This window comes from Erythrolamprus reginae, chromosome 11, assembly GCF_031021105.1.
Source record: "Erythrolamprus reginae isolate rEryReg1 chromosome 11, rEryReg1.hap1, whole genome shotgun sequence".
NCBI lineage: Eukaryota > Metazoa > Chordata > Lepidosauria > Squamata > Dipsadidae > Erythrolamprus > Erythrolamprus reginae.
Genome location: NC_091960.1, coordinates 9683623 through 9704365, shown reverse-complemented (window position 1 = coordinate 9704365; position 20743 = coordinate 9683623). Strand labels below are relative to the sequence as shown.

General features: G+C 44.5%; 1 protein-coding gene across 1 annotated transcript; it reads right to left on the bottom strand.

Moving 5' to 3' along the window:
• Positions 1 to 580: 580 nt before the first annotated feature.
• LOC139174343 (proline-rich transmembrane protein 1-like) lies at positions 581 to 17418 on the bottom strand. Its single transcript, XM_070764640.1, has 3 exons — positions 17056 to 17418; positions 3956 to 4126; positions 581 to 748 (listed from the first exon to the last, which is right to left on the bottom strand). Exons 1-3 carry the CDS (start codon positions 17416 to 17418, stop codon positions 581 to 583), a joined length of 702 nt encoding a protein of 233 aa, XP_070620741.1.
• Positions 17419 to 20743: the final 3325 nt, after the last annotated feature.

Below are 20743 nucleotides of genomic sequence, written 5' to 3'. Positions count from 1 at the left end.
GTGAAGCCCTAAGATACAAGATTGTTCACTTCTGATTTGGGACAACACTGGGTATCTTCTGTAAAATTGTCCTGGAGAAAATATGAAGAATATCCTTAGGGTAGGTTTCCAACAAACCAGGATTTCAGTTCTCACGTCTCGTGTGTTGCATTCATTTCATATGAATGAGACTTAGAACTGAGTAAGTGTATTTCAATATAAACAGTGTTCACCCCAAAATGAGCGAAAGTTTCACAGGTGGTCCCAAAACTGATACATTTACCTTTTCTTAAGTTTCAATCTGGGGATCGATAAGAATCAGAACTCTCGATTAATAGGATTTCAGACTGGCCAATGTTGTCTTCAGTACATTATGGGGTAGTTCTTAAACGTGGTCAGCAAAGCATGTATGAACTAGTGGGAAGTCTGAAGGACCAGGCTACAGTTTGATTCTGCACCAAGCATTTTACACGGTTTACATTAATTCAAAGGCTGTGGTTTGATTTTAGATATCGGCTGTTTGATTTCCGACTTCTGTGTATTAAGGATGGAAGTGATTTAAGATAGTATCGTGTCTTCAGGGATTGTAATTCTCAGAGTTCTACTGTTGATCTGCATTATGTGCTATGATGTTGGAGATACTGACACCGATAATACTCAGAACGATCGTTGCAATCCCCAATCCAAGTGCTATGTTATCCAAGGTGAGTGCCAGTCTGGAATATTTCTTAGCAGATGTGATGTCCCTACGACGATTGGCCTTTTGAGTCTGAGGGTGGGGAGATAAAAGAGGTAAGAAAAGGATTATTGATACCCATAAAATTAGTTGACTGTGGGCATGTGGGCGATTACTGCAACACTCTCTACATGGGGCTACCTTTGAAAAGTGTTCGGAAACTCCAGATCGTGCAGAACACGGCCACGAGAGCCATCGTGGGGCTTCCCAGATTCGCTCACGTATATTCAACACTCCATGGCCTGCATTGGCTGCCGATCAGTTTCCGGTCACAATTCAAAGTGTTGGTCATGACCTTTAAAGCCCTACATGGCATTGGACCAGAGTACCTCCTAAACCGCCTGCTACCGCACGAATCCCAGTGGCCGATAAGGTCCCACAGAGTTAACCTTCTCGGGATCCTGTCGACTAAACAATGTCGTCTGGTGGGCCCCAGGGGAAGAGCCTTCTCTGTGGCAGCCCTCTGGAATCAACTCCCCCCGGAGATTAGAACTGCTCCCACCCTCCTTGTCTTCCGTAAACTACTTAAGACTCACCTATACCACCAGGCATGGGGGATTTGAGACACCTTTCCCCCAGGCTTATTATAATTTATGTTTGGTATGTATGTGCTGTTTGGTTTTTAATTATGATAGGGTTTTTAGGTTTTTTTAATATTAGATTTGTGCCAGTATAATATTGTTTTTATCGTTGTTGTGAGCCGCCCTGAGTCTTCGGAGAGGGGCGGCATACAAATCTAATAAATAATAATAATAATAATAATAATAATAATAATAATAATAATTATTATTATTATCTTGGAGCCGACAAATGTCAAAGCATGCACGGGAACACAATTTTTAAAATAAAGATAATGAATGTGAGGGAAGAAGGAGAGAGGAAAAGAAGAACAAGGAGAGAAGTAAATAAGAAATAATGGTTGGAAACTAAACAATGAGAATAGCAACCTAGAATTAAGGAGAAGCTTCCTAACAGTGAGAACGATTTGGAACATTTTGCCTTCAGAAATAGGAAAGTGAACACAAGAACAAGGGGGCACAATCTGACGCTAGTTGGGGGAAAGATCAGAAACAGTGCCCTCATCACTCATGCCCTCATCACCTCGAGGTTCGACTACTGTAACGCTCTCTACATGGGGCTACCTTTGAAAAGTGTTCGAAAACTTCAGATCGTGCAGAATGCAGCTGCGAGAGCAATCATGGGCTTTCCCAAATATGCCCATGTTACACCAACACTCCGCAGTCTGCATTGGTTGCCGATCAGTTTCCAATCACAATTCAAAGTGTTGGTTATGACCTATAAAGCCCTTCATGGCACTGGACCAGAATATCTCCGAGACCGCCTTCTGCCGCACGAATCCCAGCGACCGGTTAGGTCCCACAGAGTTGGCCTTCTCCGGGTCCCGTCGACTTAACAATGTCGTTTGGCGGGACCCAGGAGAAGAACCTTCTCTGTGGCGGCCCCGACCCTCTGGAACCAGCTCCCCCCCGATATCAGAGTTGCCCCCACCCTCCTTGCCTTTTACAAGCTCCTTAAAACCCACCTCTGTCGTCAGGCATGGGGGAATTGAAATTTCTCTTCCCCCTAGGCTTATAGAATTTATACATGGTATGCTTGTTTGTATGATTGGTTTCTTAAATTGGGGTTTTTAAAGATTATTTTTAATATTAGATTTGTTTACACTGTCTTTTTTATTGTTGTTAGCCGCCCCGAGTCTTCAGAGTGGGGCGGAAATCAAATCAAATCAAATCAAATCAAATCAAATCAAATCAAATCAAATCAAATCAAATCAAATCAAATCAAATCAAATCAATAAACAAACAACATGAGAAAATATTATTTGACTGAAAGAGTAGCTGATGCTTGGAACAAACTTCCAGCAGACGTGGTTGTTAAGTCCACAATAACTGACTTTAAACATGCCTGGGATAAACATATATCCATCCTAAGATAAAATACAGGAAATAGTATAAGGGCAGGCCAGATGAACCAGGAGGTCTTTTTCTGCCGCCAATCTTCTGTGTTTCTATGTTTCCATGTGAGTGCTCCATCACTGGAGACTGAATAATTGTCTGAGATGGTATAGGGCAGTGATGGTGAACCTTTTTCCCTCCGTGTGCCGAAAGAGCATAAGCACGCACTATGGTGCATGCTCGAGTGCTCACACCCAAAATTCAATGTCTGTGGAGGGCAAAAACAGCTTCCCCGACCTCACATAGAAGCCCTCTGGATGTTGGAAACCAAAGTGTTGGTAATGACCTTTAAAGCTCTACATGGCATTGGGCCAGAATACATCTGGCTGGCCCCAGGGGAAGAGCCTTCTCTGTGGCGGCCCCGGCCCTCTGGAATCAACTCCCCCCAGAGATTAGAACGGTCCCCACCCTCCTTGTCTTTCGCAAATTACTCAAGACCCACCTTTGCCACCAGGCATGGGGGAGTTAGGATATTCCTTCCCCTAGGCCATTACAAGTTATGTATGGTATGTTTGCGTGTATGTTTGGTTTTTATAATAAGGGTTTTTAGTTGTTTTATTAAATTGGATTGTTACATGTTGTTTTTTTATCATTGTTGTTAGCCGCCCCGTGTCTGCGGAGAGGGGCGGCATACAAATCCAATAAATAATAAATAATAATAATAAATAATAATAACTTTTTCCATTAAACTCACGTTTCACCCTCCCCAGGCTCCAAAGGCTACCCTGGACTGGAGGAGGGTAAAAACGCCCTCCCCCATCCTCCAGGAGGCTCTCTGGACGCCCAAAATGGTCTCCAAGAGCCTCTGCATGAGCCAAACATCAGCTGGCCTTCATATACCTGCACGTTGGAGCTGAGCTAGGGCAAAGGCTCGCATGCAGGAGATATGGCTCTGCGTGGCACCTCTGGTACCCGTGCCATAGGTTCGCCTTCACTACTTGAGCAGGGGGCTGGACTAGAAGACCTCCAAGGTCCCTTCCAAGTCTATTCTGTTCTATGTAAGGAAGAAACAAAAGAAGAGAAAGACAAAGAGGAATGCACTCTGAACACTACATTCTCCTCTTTTCCCCCCTTGCTTTTTCCTTTTTTCCCTCCCTCTTCTACAGTCCGGTCCCTGCTCCACATTTCATTGCAATACTGCTATTCCTCTTAGCAAGATTAATCTAGCATTGGCCATACTCATAACTCTCAAAGCAAAGATAGCCTTGGTCCTCTGCCTTCCCCTTCCCCACGCCTCCGTCTCCCACTCTCACTCATTGAAACTCACCCTTAGAGAGTAAATCAAGCCAGCTATGCCCAAGGGGGGGCAACAACAAAGGAGGGTGAAGATGGAGTAGCCCAAATAAGCTGGTTCATTGACAGGCTTGACATTTCTGACGAAGATGGTCTGTTGGGACTGCGTAGGTCCAGCATCAGGTGGTCCAGCATAAGGTTGATGCTGGTTTGGCATAGAGGGAGATGCCCCGTACATTGGAGGCGATGGGTTAGTAGATGATTTCATTGGGTCAGGCTGTTGTTCAGGATGAAATGATTCATTCATTTGAGATATGTTCTCGTTCTCTGGATTGTTCATCTTGCAGCCTGGTCTCGTCTCGTCTGCACTCCTCTCGTCTCCTCTCGTCTCCTCTTGTCTCCTCTCCTTTTGTCTCCTCTCCTCTCCTCTCCTTTTGTCTCCTCTCCTCTCCCCTCCTTTCGTCTCCTCTCCTTTCGTCTCCTCTCCTCTCCTCTCCTTCTCTGAAGTTCTACAATGTCTCTTCTCCTTTCTCAGCAAATTCTTCTTCTTCGTCTTCTTTTCAGATGCTCCCCCAAGTTCTGCTGATCTTTTTCTTTTGCCTTGGTTTCACTTTCAATCCGCACGCTTCTTGCTTTGCTAGCATCCTTCTCTCATGGAGAGATGCTTCTTTCATCTGGAGATTGCAGCTGAAGCAGTTTACCAGCGGGGAGTGGAGACCACGAGGAGATGGAGTATCTCAGATTTAGTGATGCATGCAGGTTCAGAAGATAGAAAAACAATGTCCGAAACCCGGCTTGTGGCTGACGAAGTACTTTTATAGTTTTACAGAATATGAGGATGCCCACGGCATGTCGTCACACCTACCAATTGCAGTCAATACATAATACCATGTGTTTATACAGAGAAAAAGGAGAAGTTAACAGATACAAATCAGGTAAACAGGAAAATGTAGGTCCAATCGTGCAGCTATACTCATATCTTACACCATCTTTTACTTTCACCCTTGTGACACTCTCCTCTGCGTATTCCAGTAAGCAAGGGGATTTCTAAAGGTTAGTAAGGTATAAAAAGGGGAAGTTAGTACCGAAGCATAGCTTTGTAGAAATCAAAAGGAGTATAATAGATGAAATGATGGATATAGTATGATAGAAACATAGAAGACTGACGGCAGAAAAAGACCTCATGGTCCATCTAATCTGCCCTTATACTATTTCCTTTATTTTATCTTACAATGGATATATGTTTATCCCAGGCATGTTTAAATTCAGTTACTGTGGATTTACCAACCACGTCTGCTGGAAGTTTGTTCCAAGCATCTACTATTCTTTCAGTAAAATAATATTTTCTCATGTTGCTTTTGATCTTTCCCCCAACTAACTTCAGATTGTGTCCCCTTGTTCTTGTGTTCACTTTCCTATTAAAAACACTTCCCTCCTGAACCTTATTGAACCCTTTAACATATTTAAATGTTTCGATCATGTCCCCCCTTTTCCTTCTGTCCTCCAGACTCTACAGATTGAGTTCATGAAGTCTTTCCTGATACGTTTTATGCCATTCTTGTAGCCCGTCTTTGGACCCGTTCAATTTTGTCAATATTTTTTTGTAGGTGAGGTCTCCAGAACTGAACACAGTATTCCAAATGTGGTCTCACCAGCACTCTATATAAGGGGATCACAATCTCCCTCTTCTTGCTTGTTATACCTCTAGCTATGCAGCCAAGCATCCTACTTGCTTTTCCTACTGCCTGACCACACTGCTCAGTCATTTTGAGACTGTCAGAAATCACTACCCCTAAATCCTTCTCTTCTGAGGTTTTTGCTAACACAGAACTGCCAATGCAATACTCAGACTGAGGATTCCTTTCCCCCAAGTGCATTATACAGTGTTCCCTCAATTTCCGCGGGGGATGCGTTCCGAGACCGCCCGCGAAAGTCGAATTTCCGCGAAGTAGAGATGCGGAAGTAAATACACCATTTTTGGCTATGGACAGTATCACAAGCCATCCCTTAACATTTTAAACCCCTAAATTACCATTTCCCATTCCCTTAACAACCATTTACTCACCATTATTACTGGTACTCACCATTGAATAAGGCACTTAGTGATCCTGATATTTATAAACATAATTATTTATTAACAATAATTATTTTTTTTGTTATTTATTTGCAAAAATTATTAGTTTGGCGATGAAGTAGGACGTCATCGGATGGGAAAAACCATGGTATAGGAAAAAAACCGCGAAGTATTTTTTTATTAATATTTTTTGAAAAACCGTGGTATAGGCTATTTGCGAAGTTCGAACCCGCAAAAATCGAGGGAACACTGTACATGGATATGAAATCATGATAAGAGTGTGTCTTACTCGTGGAGATTTGCTTCAAAGAGGTGGTTACTTTATGGTTCGAATTTCCTGCCCCTCGGAAATGACTGTTCCTCATTGTTATAGGATAAAATTTGGGGAAATGTGGCAATAAATATATTGATTGATCTGGACTGGATGGGGTAGCACTGGGAAAATATGGATATTACCCTAGCAACAGATGATGTAAATTCAGTTACTCATTTTTTGTTCCTCCTCAGTAAGGATAAATTGAGAAGCTTCTCCTATTAAACAGGCCAGCCACTTCACAACTGAAACCAGGGACAGGGACTGGAGACCCCCCTCCATTTATTTCTGGCTTCAGTATGTCCCTCCAGCATCTTACTGACTGCTAAATCTTTTCCATGCTGGCTGGATTTATTGCCTCCCACTAACTGGTCTAGCTGGTCTCCAGTAGCACTCTGATAGCCAAAAACAGGGCCTGTGGAGGCTTTGCTAGAGATAGGCCGGTAGAGAGAGAGAGAGAAAGGAGAGAGATGATAAATAGAGAGAGAGAGAGAGAGAAAGAAAGAAAGAAAAAAGAAAGAAAGAAAAAGAGAATGAAATAGAGAGAAAGAATGAAAGTGAGAGAGAGAGAGAAAGGAAAAAAGAAAGAGAGAATGAAAGAGAGAGAGAATGAGAGAGAGAGAAAGATAGAGAGAGAATGAGAGAGAGAGAAAGAGAGAGAGAATGAGAGAGAGAGAATGAGAGAGAGAGAAAGAGAGAGAGAGAAAGAGAGAGAGAGAGAGAAAGAGAGAGAGAGAGAGAGAGAATGAGAGAGAGAGAATGAGAGACAGAGAGAGAGAATGAGAGAGAGAGAAAGAGAGAAAGAGAGAGAGAGAATGAGAGAGAGAGAAAGAGAGAAAGAGAGAGAGAATGAGAGAGAGAGAAAGAGAGAGATGTTGATTGTATGCTCCATGGGATTGAAAAACTGAGTTTCCTGAAGTGGATCACTAGATTCTTGAACACCATTAAAATGATCTAATAAAAAGAAAAGTCAACGAAAAGAGCAACCTGTAAACAAAAGCAAATAAACACCCTCAGGAGTAAAACAAATTAGAGTTTAATTTGTGTGTATTGTTTAATAGACTTCTAAATTGGCCATGCCAACCTAGCCATGCCCACCCAGTCACATGACCATCTAGCCATGCCCACCCAACTGGTCCAGCCCCCCCAACAGTCTGAAGGACCATGAATTGGCCCCCTGTTTAAAAATGTTGAGGTCTCCTGTTCTACGGTGTCCGGTTCCTGTGTGTGCGTCCTCTCCTTGGTTTTGCCGTGGGAGAGTTAAGAGCTGGGAGCCTCGATCAGCTGGGGCTCGGAAGATGGCGGCCGCTGTGGAGCGAGCGAACTTGACAGCCAGGCAGACCAAGACGCCGAGCAGCTGTGCGGTGGGTGCGCTCGGCGCTGGAGGAGACCTGGCGGACGGAGGACCGACCATTGCGATAGGAGAGAGGAGATTGAAAGGAGACCAAGGGAGGAGGACTGGTAGATCAAGGTCTGATGGTGGGAGAGTTTTACAGACATGGATGCCCCCCTCCCTAGTCTGGGGGGGGGGGAGAGAGAGAGATGCTGAATGATCCTTGACTTTTGAATAACCTCTGCCCCTGAGAACTTGGCACTTTGAGAAAATTGGCACTTTTGAGGAACTTGGCACTTTGGGAAACTTGACACTTTGGGAAACTTGGCACTTTGGGAAACTTGGCACTTTGAGAACTTAGCACTTTTATTAGTTGCTGCTGACCGTATTTCCTAATCGAATTGAATTATTCATTATTACCTATGTTTGTATTTTTATTGTTATTTTTAGTCAGTTTTAATAGTGTTTTTAATATTAATATCGTTCTTAATTGCTATTTTTATACTGCTATCAATTTAATTGCTTTTTTAACATAATTGGGGTTTTATATAATGGGTGACTGGGGTACATATACTTGTGGGTATGAATGGAATGATTGGTATGATTGGGGGTGTGGGTGTGTGTGGGGATATGGTATGGATGAGTTGATTGATAGTAGTGTGAATGACAGATTTGGCCCACCTGACGCCCGGGAGACAGGGGAGGGAGGGACACCGATCTCTGGGGTGGCAGAGGGTCGGAATATTTCAGTGTTGCTGGGGAGAGGCAGATATGGCGGGGGCCACAGAGCTAGCCGTTCCAGGGGAACGAGGGACCGTTGCTTAATAACGGTCCCTTGTTCTGGCTCTGTGAGCCCAATCTTGGGTACTGGTGATGAGTGTAACTCTGGCCCTGAGCTCAGGTTGCTGCTGCTTAACGCCAGGTTGGTGGTAAATAAAGCTCTCCTCATCCGGGACCTGATCCTGGATGAGGAGGCCGACCTGGCGTGTATTACTGAAACCTGGCTGGGCCCGGAGGGAGGTGTTCCTCTCTCTGAAATTTGCCCAGCCGGGTTTCAGATATGGCATCAACCGCGACCCCAGGGAAGGGGGGGAGGAGTGGCTATTATAGCCAGGGAGAGCCTTTGCCTACGTAGACTCATTGCTCCGGAAATTGCGGGTTGCGAGTCTCTCTTGTTGAAGTTGGACTTAGGGGTCCAGGTGGGCTTATTTCTCACGTACCTGCCTCCCAGCTGCGTGTCAAAAGCCCTGCCTGTGCTACTCGAGGAGGTAGCCGGGTTGGCGGTGGAGTTCCCCGGACTCATTGTCCTGGGGGACTTCAACCTGCCGTCACTCGGCGAAACCTCTGGGTTGGCACAGGAGTTCATGGCCACCATGACAGCCATGGACCTGACTCAAGTAGTACAGGGTCCGACTCACGAGGGAGGGCACGCACCTGACATGGTATTCCTTTCCGAGCAATTGAGTAATGGTCCGAGACTAAGGGGCTTAGAAGCGTTGCCTTTGTCATGGTCAGACCATTTTCTACTACGGCTTGACTTCCTGGCTCCAATCCTTCCCCGCAGGGAGGCGGAACCAATGAAGATGTTCCGCCCCAGATGCCTGATGGACCCAGAGGGCTTTCAGACGGCGCTTGGGGTTATTCCAGAGGCACTTGTCCACAGTTCGGCAGAGTCTCTCGCGGAGGCCTGGAATACGGCTGCTGCGGAGGCTCTTGACCGGATTGCGCATTTGCGACCTCTCCGAGGCGCTAGACCCCGTAGAGCCCCATGGTTCAACGAGGAGCTCCGGGAGTTGAAACGCCAGAAGAGACGTCTAGAGAAGCGATGGAGGAAGAGTAGGTCTGAATCCGATCGAACACTTGTAAGAGCTTTTATTAAGACTTACAAAGTGGCGCTCAAGGCGGCAAGATACGCGTACCATGCTGCCTTGATTGCATCAGCGGAATCCCGCCCGGCCGCTCTGTTTAGGGTGACCCGCTCCCTTCTTAATCAGGGGGGAGTTGGGGAGCCCTTGCAGAGTAGTGCCGAGGATTTTAACACGTTTTTCGCTGATAAAGTCGCTCAGATTCGGGCCGACCTCGACTCCAATTGTAAAACAGAGTCGACTGACAACGAGTCAGTCGAGGTGACTGGGGCACGTACTTGTCCACCTGTCTGGGAAGAGTTTGATCTGGTGACACCTGATGAAGTGGACAAGGCCATTGGAGCTGTGAGTTCCGCCACCTGTTTACTGGATCCGTGTCCCTCCTGGTTGGTTTCGGCCAGCAGGGAGGTGACACGGAGCTGGGCCCAGGAGATTACCAACGCTTCCTTGGGGAGGGGAGTTTTTCCATCAGTCTATAAAGAAGCGCTTGTGCGCCCCCTCCTCAAGAAGCCCTCCCTGGACCCAGCTGTGCTTAATAACTATCATCCAGTCTCCAACCTTCCCTTTATGGTGAAGGTTGTTGAGAAGGTGGTGGCACTCCAGCTCCAGCGGTCCTTGGAAGAAGCCGATTATCTAGGTCCCCAGCAGTCTGGATTCAGGCCCGGTTACAGCACGGAAACCGCTTTGGTCGCGTTGATGGATGATCTCTGGCGGGCCCGGGACAGGGGTTTATCCTCTGTCCTGGTGCTCCTCGACCTCTCAGCGGCTTTCGATACCATCGACCATGGTATCCTTCTGCACCGGCTGGAGGGGTTGGGGGTGGGAGGCACTGTGCTTCAGTGGTTCTCCTCCTACCTCTCTGGCCGGTCGCAGTCGGTGTTAGTGGGGGGTCAGAGGTCGGCTCCGAGGTCTCTCCCTTGTGGGGTGCCTCAGGGGTCGGTCCTCTCCCCCCTGCTATTTAATATCTACATGAAACCGCTGGGTGAGATCATCCAAGGACATGGGGTGAGGTATCATCAATATGCTGATGATACCCAGCTTTACATCTCCACCCCATGCCCAGTCAACGAAGCGGTGGAAGTGATGTGCCGGTGCCTGGAGGCTGTTGGGGCCTGGATGGGTGTCAACAGACTCAAGCTCAACCCGGATAAGACGGAGTGGCTGTGGGTTTTGCCTCCCAAGGACAATCCCATCTGTCCATCCATTACCCTGGGGGGGGGAATTATTGACCCCTTCAGAGAGGGTCCGCAACTTGGGCGTCCTCCTCAATCCACAGCTCACATTGGAACAACATCTCTCAGCTGTGGCGAGGGGGGCGTTTGCCCAGGTCCGCCTGGTGCACCAGTTGCGGCCCTATCTGGACCGGGACTCATTGCTCACAGTCACTCATGCCCTCATCACCTCGAGGTTCGACTACTGTAATGCTCTCTACATGGGGCTACCTTTGAAAAGTGTTCGGAAACTTCAGATCGTGCAAAATGCAGCTGCGAGAGCAGTCATGGGCTTACCTAGGTATGCCCATGTTTCGTCATCACTCCGCAGTCTGCATTGGCTGCCGATCAGTTTCCGGTCACAATTCAAAGTGTTGGTTATGACCTTTAAAGCCCTTCATGGCATTGGACCAGAATATCTCCGAGACCGCCTCCTGCCGCATGAATCCCAGCGACCGATTAGGTCCCACAGAGTGGGCCTTCTCCGGGTCCCGTCAACTAAACAATGTCGGTTGGCGGGCCCCAGGGGAAGAGCCTTCTCTGTGGCGGCACCGGCCCTCTGGAACCAACTCCCCCCGGAGATTAGGACTGCCCCTACTCTTCCTGCCTTCCGTAAACTCCTTAAAACCCACCTCTGCCGTCAGGCATGGGGGAACTGAAACATCTCCCCCTGGGCATGTTTAATTTATGCATGGTATGTCTGTGTGTGCGTCTGTTAGCATATGGGGTTTTTAAAATATTTAAATATTTTTAAATTTGTCTGTTTACTTATGATTCGTTTCTACATGTTGTGAGCCGCCCCGAGTCTTCGGAGAGGGGCGGCATACAAATCTAAGTAATAAATAAATAAATAAATAAATAAATGATACGTGTGAACCCAATAGATATTTTCAACTGGTCAAGGAAGAATTGCAGCGATAGTACCTGACCCAATGAAAAACTAATTGATTAGCATTTATTTCACAACAGTTTATATTATAAATTTACATAAGCTTAAACCAAAATAATCCTCATACATTTAGTGGAGCCCTACTTTGTATTAAATTGGCGCAGTACATACAGAATAATATTATCAAATTACAGAAGGGCAGATGCTAGTTGGATAATATGTAATAATTTATAACAATATGAGTAATGTGACAGTAAAATCAATGATACAGAAAGGTGAAACAGAGATACTCCTATGAGACATATATATGAATGGCTAGTACGTGTGTTGTTGAACTGTTTTTTAAGTTTTAATTAGGATTTTAGAAATTGCTTGTTTTTTCCCCTTGACTTCTTTTTATTGTTATTGTAATTTTATATTCGAGGTTCGACTACTGCAATGCTCTCTACATGGGGCTACCTTTGAAAAGTGTTCGGAAACTTCAGATCGTGCAGAATGCAGCTGGGAGAGCAATCATGAGCTTTCCCAAATATTTATTTATTATTTATTACTTAGATTTGTATGCCGCCCCTCTCCGAAGACTATGCCCATGTTACACCAACACTCCGCAGTCTGCATTGGTTGCCGATCAATTTCCGGTCACAATTCAAAGTGTTGGTTATGAGCTACAAAGCCCTTCATGGCATCGGACCAGAATATCTTAGGGACCACCTTCTGCTGCACGAATCCCAGCGACTGGTTAGGTCCCACAGAGTGGGCCTTCTCCGGGTCCCGTCAACTAAACAATGTCGGTTGGCGGGCCCCAGGGGAAGAGCCTTCTCTGTGGCAGCCCCGACTCTCTACCCTCCTTGCCTTTCGTAAACTCCTTAAAACCCACCTTTGTCATCAGGCATGGGGAAACTGGGATATCTCCCCCGGGCCTATACAATTTATGTATGGTATGCTTATATGTAATAACGGGGTTTTTAAATATTCTAAACTGTAAATTATTAGATTTGTCATGAACTGTTTTTATTGTGTTGTGAGCCACCCCGAGTCTACGGAAAGGGGCGGTATACAAATCTAATAAATAAAAATAAATAAATAAATATTGTTGTGAGCCGCCCTGAGTCCTTCAGAATTGGGCAGCAAAGAAGTCAAATTAAATAAATAAAGAAAGAAAGAAAATAAATTGCATTAAATTTTACAATTTGGGGCTAAATGTGTGCCAGGCTATAAAAAGAGCTACATGAAGCCCTAAGATACTATATTGCTCACTTTTTATTTATCGCAACACTGGGTTTTTCACATGTGGTCTCAAAACGGATACATTCCCCATTTCCCAAGCTATTGTTTCAAACTGGGGATCGATAAGAATTAGAATTCTCGATTAATAGGATTTCAGACGGCCCAATGTTGTCTTCAGTGTATTATGGGGTAGTTCTTAGGTGTACCCAGCAAAGCATGTGTGAACTAGTGGGAAGCCTGAAGGACCAGCAACAAGCATTTTATCCGATGTACATTAATTCAAAGACTGTGGTTTCATTTTGGGTACCGGTAGTTTCATTTTTGACTTCTTTTCTGTATATTAAGAACAGAAGTCATGTAAGATAATGTTCTGCCGGTGTGTCCCAACCACCTGTAATTACAGGGTAATTAGTCCAGAAAGACACACACACCACACGATAGAAGGAAAACCAAAAGTCTTTATCAACAGAAAAGCAGAAAAAAACTCCCTTTTTAAATGTCAAAGGGATTTTCTGGTACACACAAGGCACAGGTTAAATGTAATCCAATTTCTCACCCAGTAACTAGGAAATTGAGTCCAAAGCCCAGAAAGTCCACACACAGTCTTGAACAGGGAAACAGCAAAACCACGATCTTGATGAACTATGAATCAGATAAACTTCCACGAGGCTAAACCAGCAAGCTGCTCTTTTTATCTGTAGCACTAATTACAGCATCCCCACCCAACCACAGGTGGCCTCACTTATCTCCTGTAATAATCCTTCAGTTGTGCTCTCTTATGCATCACTCTATGCATGCGTGGATCTGTCATAAGTTCTTGTTCAGAATCCAGGGATGATAAGGATGATTGATCTCCTCCTGGGCTGTCTCCAAACTCCCCTCTTCCCTGCTACTCACGCTTCCTTCATCAGAGGAGCCTTCGTCGGGAGATTCTATTGGGAGCAAAACAGACCTGTGGCATGTGGATGTTTCCCCCACATCCACCTCGACATTCCTTGGGGCAGGAGCTGGGCCAGAGCCAACCACAACAGATAATATTGTGTCTTCAGGGATTGTAATTCTCAAAGTTGCTCTGTTGAAGTGCTGGGTTTGGGTAGCACATGTGGAGGCCGAGACTGGCGTGGACAGCTTCAGCTTCCAGAGTTTGAGACTGCAGTTCAGTTCCATATTTGGCTCATGTCCGAGTTCGCAAGTGCTTTATGTGCTAAGACGTTGGGAGCAATGACCAAAAGAATACCTAGAATGATCAATGCAATCACCAATCCAAGTTGGCCAAAATAATAGTCATAATGAGCATTGCAATCCCAAAGCCAAGGGCAATGTGATCCAAAGTGAGTGCCAGTCTGGAATATCTCTTAGCAGATGTGATGTCTCCCTGTTGATTGGCCTCATGAGTCTGAGGGTGGGGAGAGGAAAGAGATAAAAAGAAGATTATTATTAGTGATGGGCGAACCTAACGCTGTTCGGGTTCGGCAAGTTTGGCTGAACTTTACGCAAAATTCGGCCGAACCCGAACTTGAACCAGAACTCTAACCCGAACGGGGAATCCCTCCCACGAAGAGATTCTGGGGGCGGAGCTTTGACATCACCGTCAGGTTGCTAAGGACGCAAAGGTGATCACTTCCTGGATTCCATGGAATCCAGGAAGTGATCACCTTGGCGTCCTTAGCAACCTGACGGTGACGTCAAAGCTCCGAACACCGAACACGGCCCCGAACTTTGCCCGAAGTATGAAAAAATTTCGTGTTCATGTTCGGCATACTGAACACCGCAAAATTCGGTACAGACCTGAATTGTGCGGGTTTGGTTCGCCCATCACTAATTATTATTACTTTTACAGTTACATTTCTGTTTCTTTGGTTTCTCCATTTGTTGTCTAATTTACATTTATCTTGTTTCTCTCTTTCCGTCAATCAAATTATAAAATTTATCCCACACAGTGTAATATTCTTCTTCCTGTTTATTCTGTAACTCTAATAGAAACATAGAAGATTAACGGCTGAAAATAACCTCATGGATGGTCCATCTAGTCTGCCCTTATACTATTTCCTGTGTTTTATCTTAGGATGGATATATGTTTACTCCAGGCATGTTTAAATTCAGTTACTGTGGATTTACCAACCATGTCTGCTGGAAGTTTGTTCCAAGTATCTACTACTCTTTCAGTAAAATAATATTTTCTCACATTAATAATAATAATTTATTAGATTTGTATGCTGCCCCTCTTCGAGGACTCGGAGTGGCTCACAACAAGCAAAACATCATATACAAATCCAACATTAAAACAGTTTTAAAAACCCTTATTAAAAAAGCAATCATACAACGCGAGCCATTGCTTCTGATCTTTCCCCCAACTAACTTCAGATTGTGTCCCCTTGTTCTTGTGTTCACTTTCCTATTAAAAACACTTCCCTCCTGAACCTTATTTAACCCTTTAACATATTTAAATGTTAAAGTAAGTTTGCTCCATTTTGCGCATTCTAGTATTTTCCTAATTACCAGATCCTTGGTTAGTATGTTTTCTTTTTTCCAAAGACTGCAAAAACCAGTTAATATATGTATTATCAAATAATAATTACTCCTTTGGTGTTGTCCTCTGATTATTCCTAATAAAAATATTTCCGGTTTTAATTCTAATTCAAACTTTAATCTCTCTTTTAACATATTTTGAATCATGACCCAAAATTTCCTTGTTTCTGGGCATAACCACCATATGTGGTAGTAAATACCATTATTGATACCTATATAATTAGTTGATTCTGGGCAGGTGGAGGATCAAGGAGGAGACAAATACCAAAACAGACATATGAACACAATTTTAAAAAATAAAGATGCTGAGTCTGAGGGCAGAAGGAGACAGGAAAAGAAGAACAAGAAGAGAAGAAAATAAGAAATAATGGTTGCAAACTAAACAACAAGAGAAGCAACATGGAATTAAGGAGAAACTTAAATGAGGTTAAGGTTAAATAAGGTTCAGGAGGGAAGTGTTTTTAATAGGAAAATGAACACAAGAACAAGGGGACACAATCTGAAGTTAGTTGGGGGAAAGATCAAAAGCAACGTGAGAAAATATTATTTTACTGAAAGAGTAGTAGATCCTTGGAACAAACTTCCAGCAGACGTGGTTGGTAAATCCACAGTAACTGAATTTAAACATGCCTGGGATAAACTTATATCCATCCTAAGATAAAAATACAGGAAATAGTATAAGGGCAGACTAGATGGACCATGAGGTCTTTTTCTGCCGTCAGTCTTCTATGTTTCTATGTAACTTCCTAACAGTCTATGTTTCTATGTAACTTCCTAACAGTCTATGTTTCTATGTAACTTCCTAACAGTCTATGTTTCTAGGTAACTTCCTAACAGTCTATGTTTCTAGGTAACTTCCTAACAGTCTATGTTTCTAGGTAACTTCCTAACAGTCTATGTTTCTAGGTAACTTCCTAACAGTCTATGTTTCTAGGTAACTTCCTAACAGTCTATGTTTCTAGGTAACTTCCTAACAGTCTATGTTTCTATGTAACTTCCTAACAGTCTATGTTTCTAGGTAACTTCCTAACAGTCTATGTTTCTAGGTAACTTCCTAACAGTCTATGTTTCTATGTAACTTCCTAACAGTCTATGTTTCTAGGTAACTTCCTAACAGTCTATGTTTCTAGGTAACTTCCTAACAGTCTATGTTTCTATGTAACTTCCTAACAGTCTATGTTTCTAGGTAACTTCCTAACAGTCTATGTTTCTAGGTAACTTCCTAACAGTGAGGACAATTATGGAACCTTTTGTCTTCAGAAATGGTGAGTGGTCCATCACTGAAGGCTTTTAAGAAAAGACTGGACAGCCACTGGTCTGAGATGAGATAGGTTCTCCTGCTTGAGCGGGGGGCTTGAGCGAGGGGCTGGGCTAGAAGACCTCTAAGGTCCCTTCCAAGTCAATTCTATTCTATGTAAGGGAGAAGCAAAGGAAGAAAAAGATGAAAAGGAATGCACTCTGAACACTACATTCTCTCCCCCCCCTTTTCCCTCCTTTCTACTCCCTCTTCTTTTACAATCCTGTCCCCACTTCATAGTTCAAAAGTGTTGGCTGTTACCTCTTATCAAGATTAATCTAGCATTGGTTACACTCATAACCTTCTAAGCAAAGATAGTCGGGGTTCTCTGCGTTTCATTCATCTTCCCCCTCCCTCTCCTGTCTCCCTCTCCCCCTCTCACTCATTGAAACTCACCCTCAGAGAGTAAATCAAGGCGGCAATGCCCAAGGGGAAGCAGCAGCAAAGGAGGGTGAAGATGGAGTAGCCCAAATAATCTTGTTCAGTGGCAATTTGGACATTTGTAACGAGGACGGTCTGTTGAGGCTGCATAAATATGGCACCACCAGGTCCAGCATGAGGTTGATACGGGTATGGCATAGAGGGAGCTGTCTCCTGCATTGGAGGTCCATTATAAGGTTGATCCTGGTATGGCGTAGAAGGAGATGTTGCATACGTTGGAGGTGGTGGATTAGTGGCTGATTTCATTGGACCAGGCTGTTGTCCAGGTTGATAGGATTCATTCATCTGAGAGGTCGTCTCGTTCCCTGGATTGCTCATCTTGTAGCCTCCTCTCCTCTCCTTCCTTGAAATTCTACAATGTCTCTGCTCACTTGCAACCTAGTCTCCTCTCCTCTCCTCTCCTCTCTCTCCTCTCTCTCCTCTCTCTCCTCTCCTCTCCTTCCTTGAAATTCTACAATGTCTCTGCTCACTTGCAACCTAGTCTCCTCTCCTCTCCTCTCCTCTCTCTCCTCTCTCTCCTCTCTCTCCTCTCCTCTCCTTCCTTGAAATTCTACAATGTCTCTGCTCACTTGCAACCTAGTCTCCTCTCCTCTCTCTCCTCTCTCTCCTCTCTCTCCTCTCCTCTCTCTCCTCTCTCTCCTCTCCTCTCTCTCCTCTCTCTCCTCTCCTCTCTCTCCTCTCTCTCCTCTCCTCTCCTCTCTCTCCTCTCCTCTCCTTCCTTGAAATTCTACAATGTCTCTGCTCACTTGCAACCTAGTCTCCTCTCCTCTCCTCTCCTCTCTCTCCTCTCTCTCCTCTCTCTCCTCTCCTCTCCTTCCTTGAAATTCTACAATGTCTCTGCTCACTTGCAACCTAGTCTCCTCTCCTCTCTCTCCTCTCTCTCCTCTCTCTCCTCTCCTCTCTCTCCTCTCTCTCCTCTCCTCTCTCTCCTCTCTCTCCTCTCCTCTCTCTCCTCTCTCTCCTCTCCTCTCCTCTCTCTCCTCTCCTCTCCTTCCTTGAAATTCTACAATGTCTCTGCTCACTTGCAACCTAGTCTCCTCTCTCCTCTCCTCTCTCTCCTCTCTCTCCTCTCCTCTCCTTCCTTGAAATTCTACAATGTCTCTGCTCACTTGCAACCTAGTCTCCTCTCCTCTCTCTCCTCTCTCTCCTCTCCTCTCCTTCCTTGAAATTCTACAATGTCTCTGCTCACTTGCAACCTAGTCTCCTCTCCTCTCTCTCCTCTCTCTCCTCTCCTCTCTCTCCTCTCCCTCCTCTCCTCTCTCTCCTCTCTCTCCTCTCCCTCCTCTCTCTCCTCTCCTCTCTCTCCTCTCCTCTCCTCTCCTTCCTTGAAATTCTACAATGTCTCTGCTCACTTGCAACCTAGTCTCCTCTCCTCTCCTTCCTTGAAATTCTACAATGTCTCTGCTCACTTGCAACCTAGTCTCCTCTCCTCTCTCTCCTCTCTCTCCTCTCCTCTCTCCTCTCTCTCCTCTCCTCTCTCTCCTCTCTCTCCTCTCCTCTCCTCTCTCTCCTCTCTCTCCTCTCCTCTCTCTCCTCTCTCTCCTCTCCTCTCCTCTCTCTCCTCTCCTCTCCTCTCCTTCCTTGAAATTCTACAATGTCTCTGCTCACTTGCAACCTAGTCTCCTCTCTCCTCTCCTCTCCTCTCCTCTCCTCTCCTTCCTTCCTTCCTTAAAATTCTACAACATCTCTGCTCACTTCTCAGCAGATTCTTCTTCTTCTTTTTCAGATGCTGCCCCAAGTTGCACTTTCAATCCACACTCTTCTTGCTTTGCTTAGCAACCTTCTCCTGTGGAGAGAAACTTCTTTCATCTGGAGATTTGCTTCAAATAGGTGGTTACTACATGGTGGTTACTACAGTGCCCTCCCCTCGGAAATAACTGTTCCTTATTGCTAGAGGATAAGATTTGGGGAAATGTGGCAATAAATAAACAGGGATGGATCTGAACTGGTTGGCGCAGCACTGACAAAGAACGGATATTACCCTAGCAGCAGATGATGTAAACTCAGTTACTTGATTTTACTTCCCCTGTGTGGTAAGAGTAAATTAGAGAAGCTCCTCCTACAAAACAGGTCTGTCACTTCACAACTGAAACGAGGGACCCGGTCTGGACACCCCCTCCATTTATTTCTGGATTCAGTGATTCCCTCCACCATCTTACTGACTGCTAACTCTTTTCTACACTGGCTGGGTTTATTGCCTCCCACTAAGTGGGAAAAAGAAAAACAACCCTTTCACCAAACATATAAGGAAGTCATTGCATCAGGTTCCCTCTAAGCAATGAATGTAGGTCTCTTGCAATTGTCTTGCAAGGGCAACCAGCCTGTAAATAACAGATAGTCCCTGATTTATAACCACAACTGAGTCCAAAATTTCTGTTGTCATGCGAGACATTATTAAGTGGTTTATGCCCATTTTATGATTTTTTTTTGCCTCCGTTGCTTAGTAAGTCACTGCGTTTGTTAACTGTGAAAAACTGTCATAAATCACATTTTTCAGTGCTGTTGTAACTTTGAACAATCACTAAAGGAACTGTTGTAAGTCGAGAACCGCCTGTGGAGCTGTATAAATTAGTCCTCAACTTACAATATAGAAACATAGAAGTCTGACGGCAGAAAAAGACCTCATGGTCCATCTAGTCTGCCCTTATACTATTTCCTGTATTTTATCTTAGGATGGATATATGTTTATCCCAGGCATCTTTAAATTCAGTTACTGTGGATTTATCTACCACGTCTGCTGGAAGTTTGTTCCAAGGATCTACTACTCTTTCAGTAAAATAATATTTTCTCATGTTGCTTTTGATCTTTCCCCCAACTAACTTCAGATTGTGGCCCCTTGTTCTTGTGTTCACTTTCCTATTAAAAACACTTCCCTCCTGAACCCTATTTAACCCTTTAACATATTTAAATGTTTCGATCATGTCCCCCCTTTTCCTTCTGTCCTCCAGACTATACAGATTGAGTTCATGAAGTCTTTCCTGATAGGTTTTATGCTTAAGACCTTCCACCATTCTTGTAGCCCGTCTTTGGACCCGTTCAATTTTGTCGATATCTTTTTGTAGGTGAGGTCTCCAGAACTGAACACAGTATTCCAAATGTGGTCTCACCAGCGCTCTATATAGCGGGATCATAATCTCCCTCTTCCTGCTTGTTATACCTCTAGCTATGCAGCCAAGCATCCTACTTGCTTTCCCTACCGCCTGACTGCACTGTTCACCCATTTTGAGACTGTCAGAAATCACTACCCCTAAATCCTTTTCTTCTGAATTTTTTGCTAACAAAGAACTGCCAATGCAATACTCAGATTGAGGATTCCTACTGCCCCCACCCTCCTCGCCTTCCATGAGAGTCTTAAGACTCACTGATGCTATCAGGCCTGGGGCTATTAGACCCTTGCCCTTTGGCCAATGAATGTGTTGAGAGAATGCTGAATGAATGGTCTTTTGGGGGGGGGGGCTGATTTCCATTTATTTCCAGGACTGCCTAGAGAATTTTGGGAGTTGAAGTTCACACAAAAGGGCCAGAACACAAATTAGCATTTGTTTCACATCAGTTTATATTTTAAATTTAGATAAGCTTTTTTAAAAATATATTTTTATTGATTTTTTAAAACAAATGTAATATACACACAACATAAAACAGT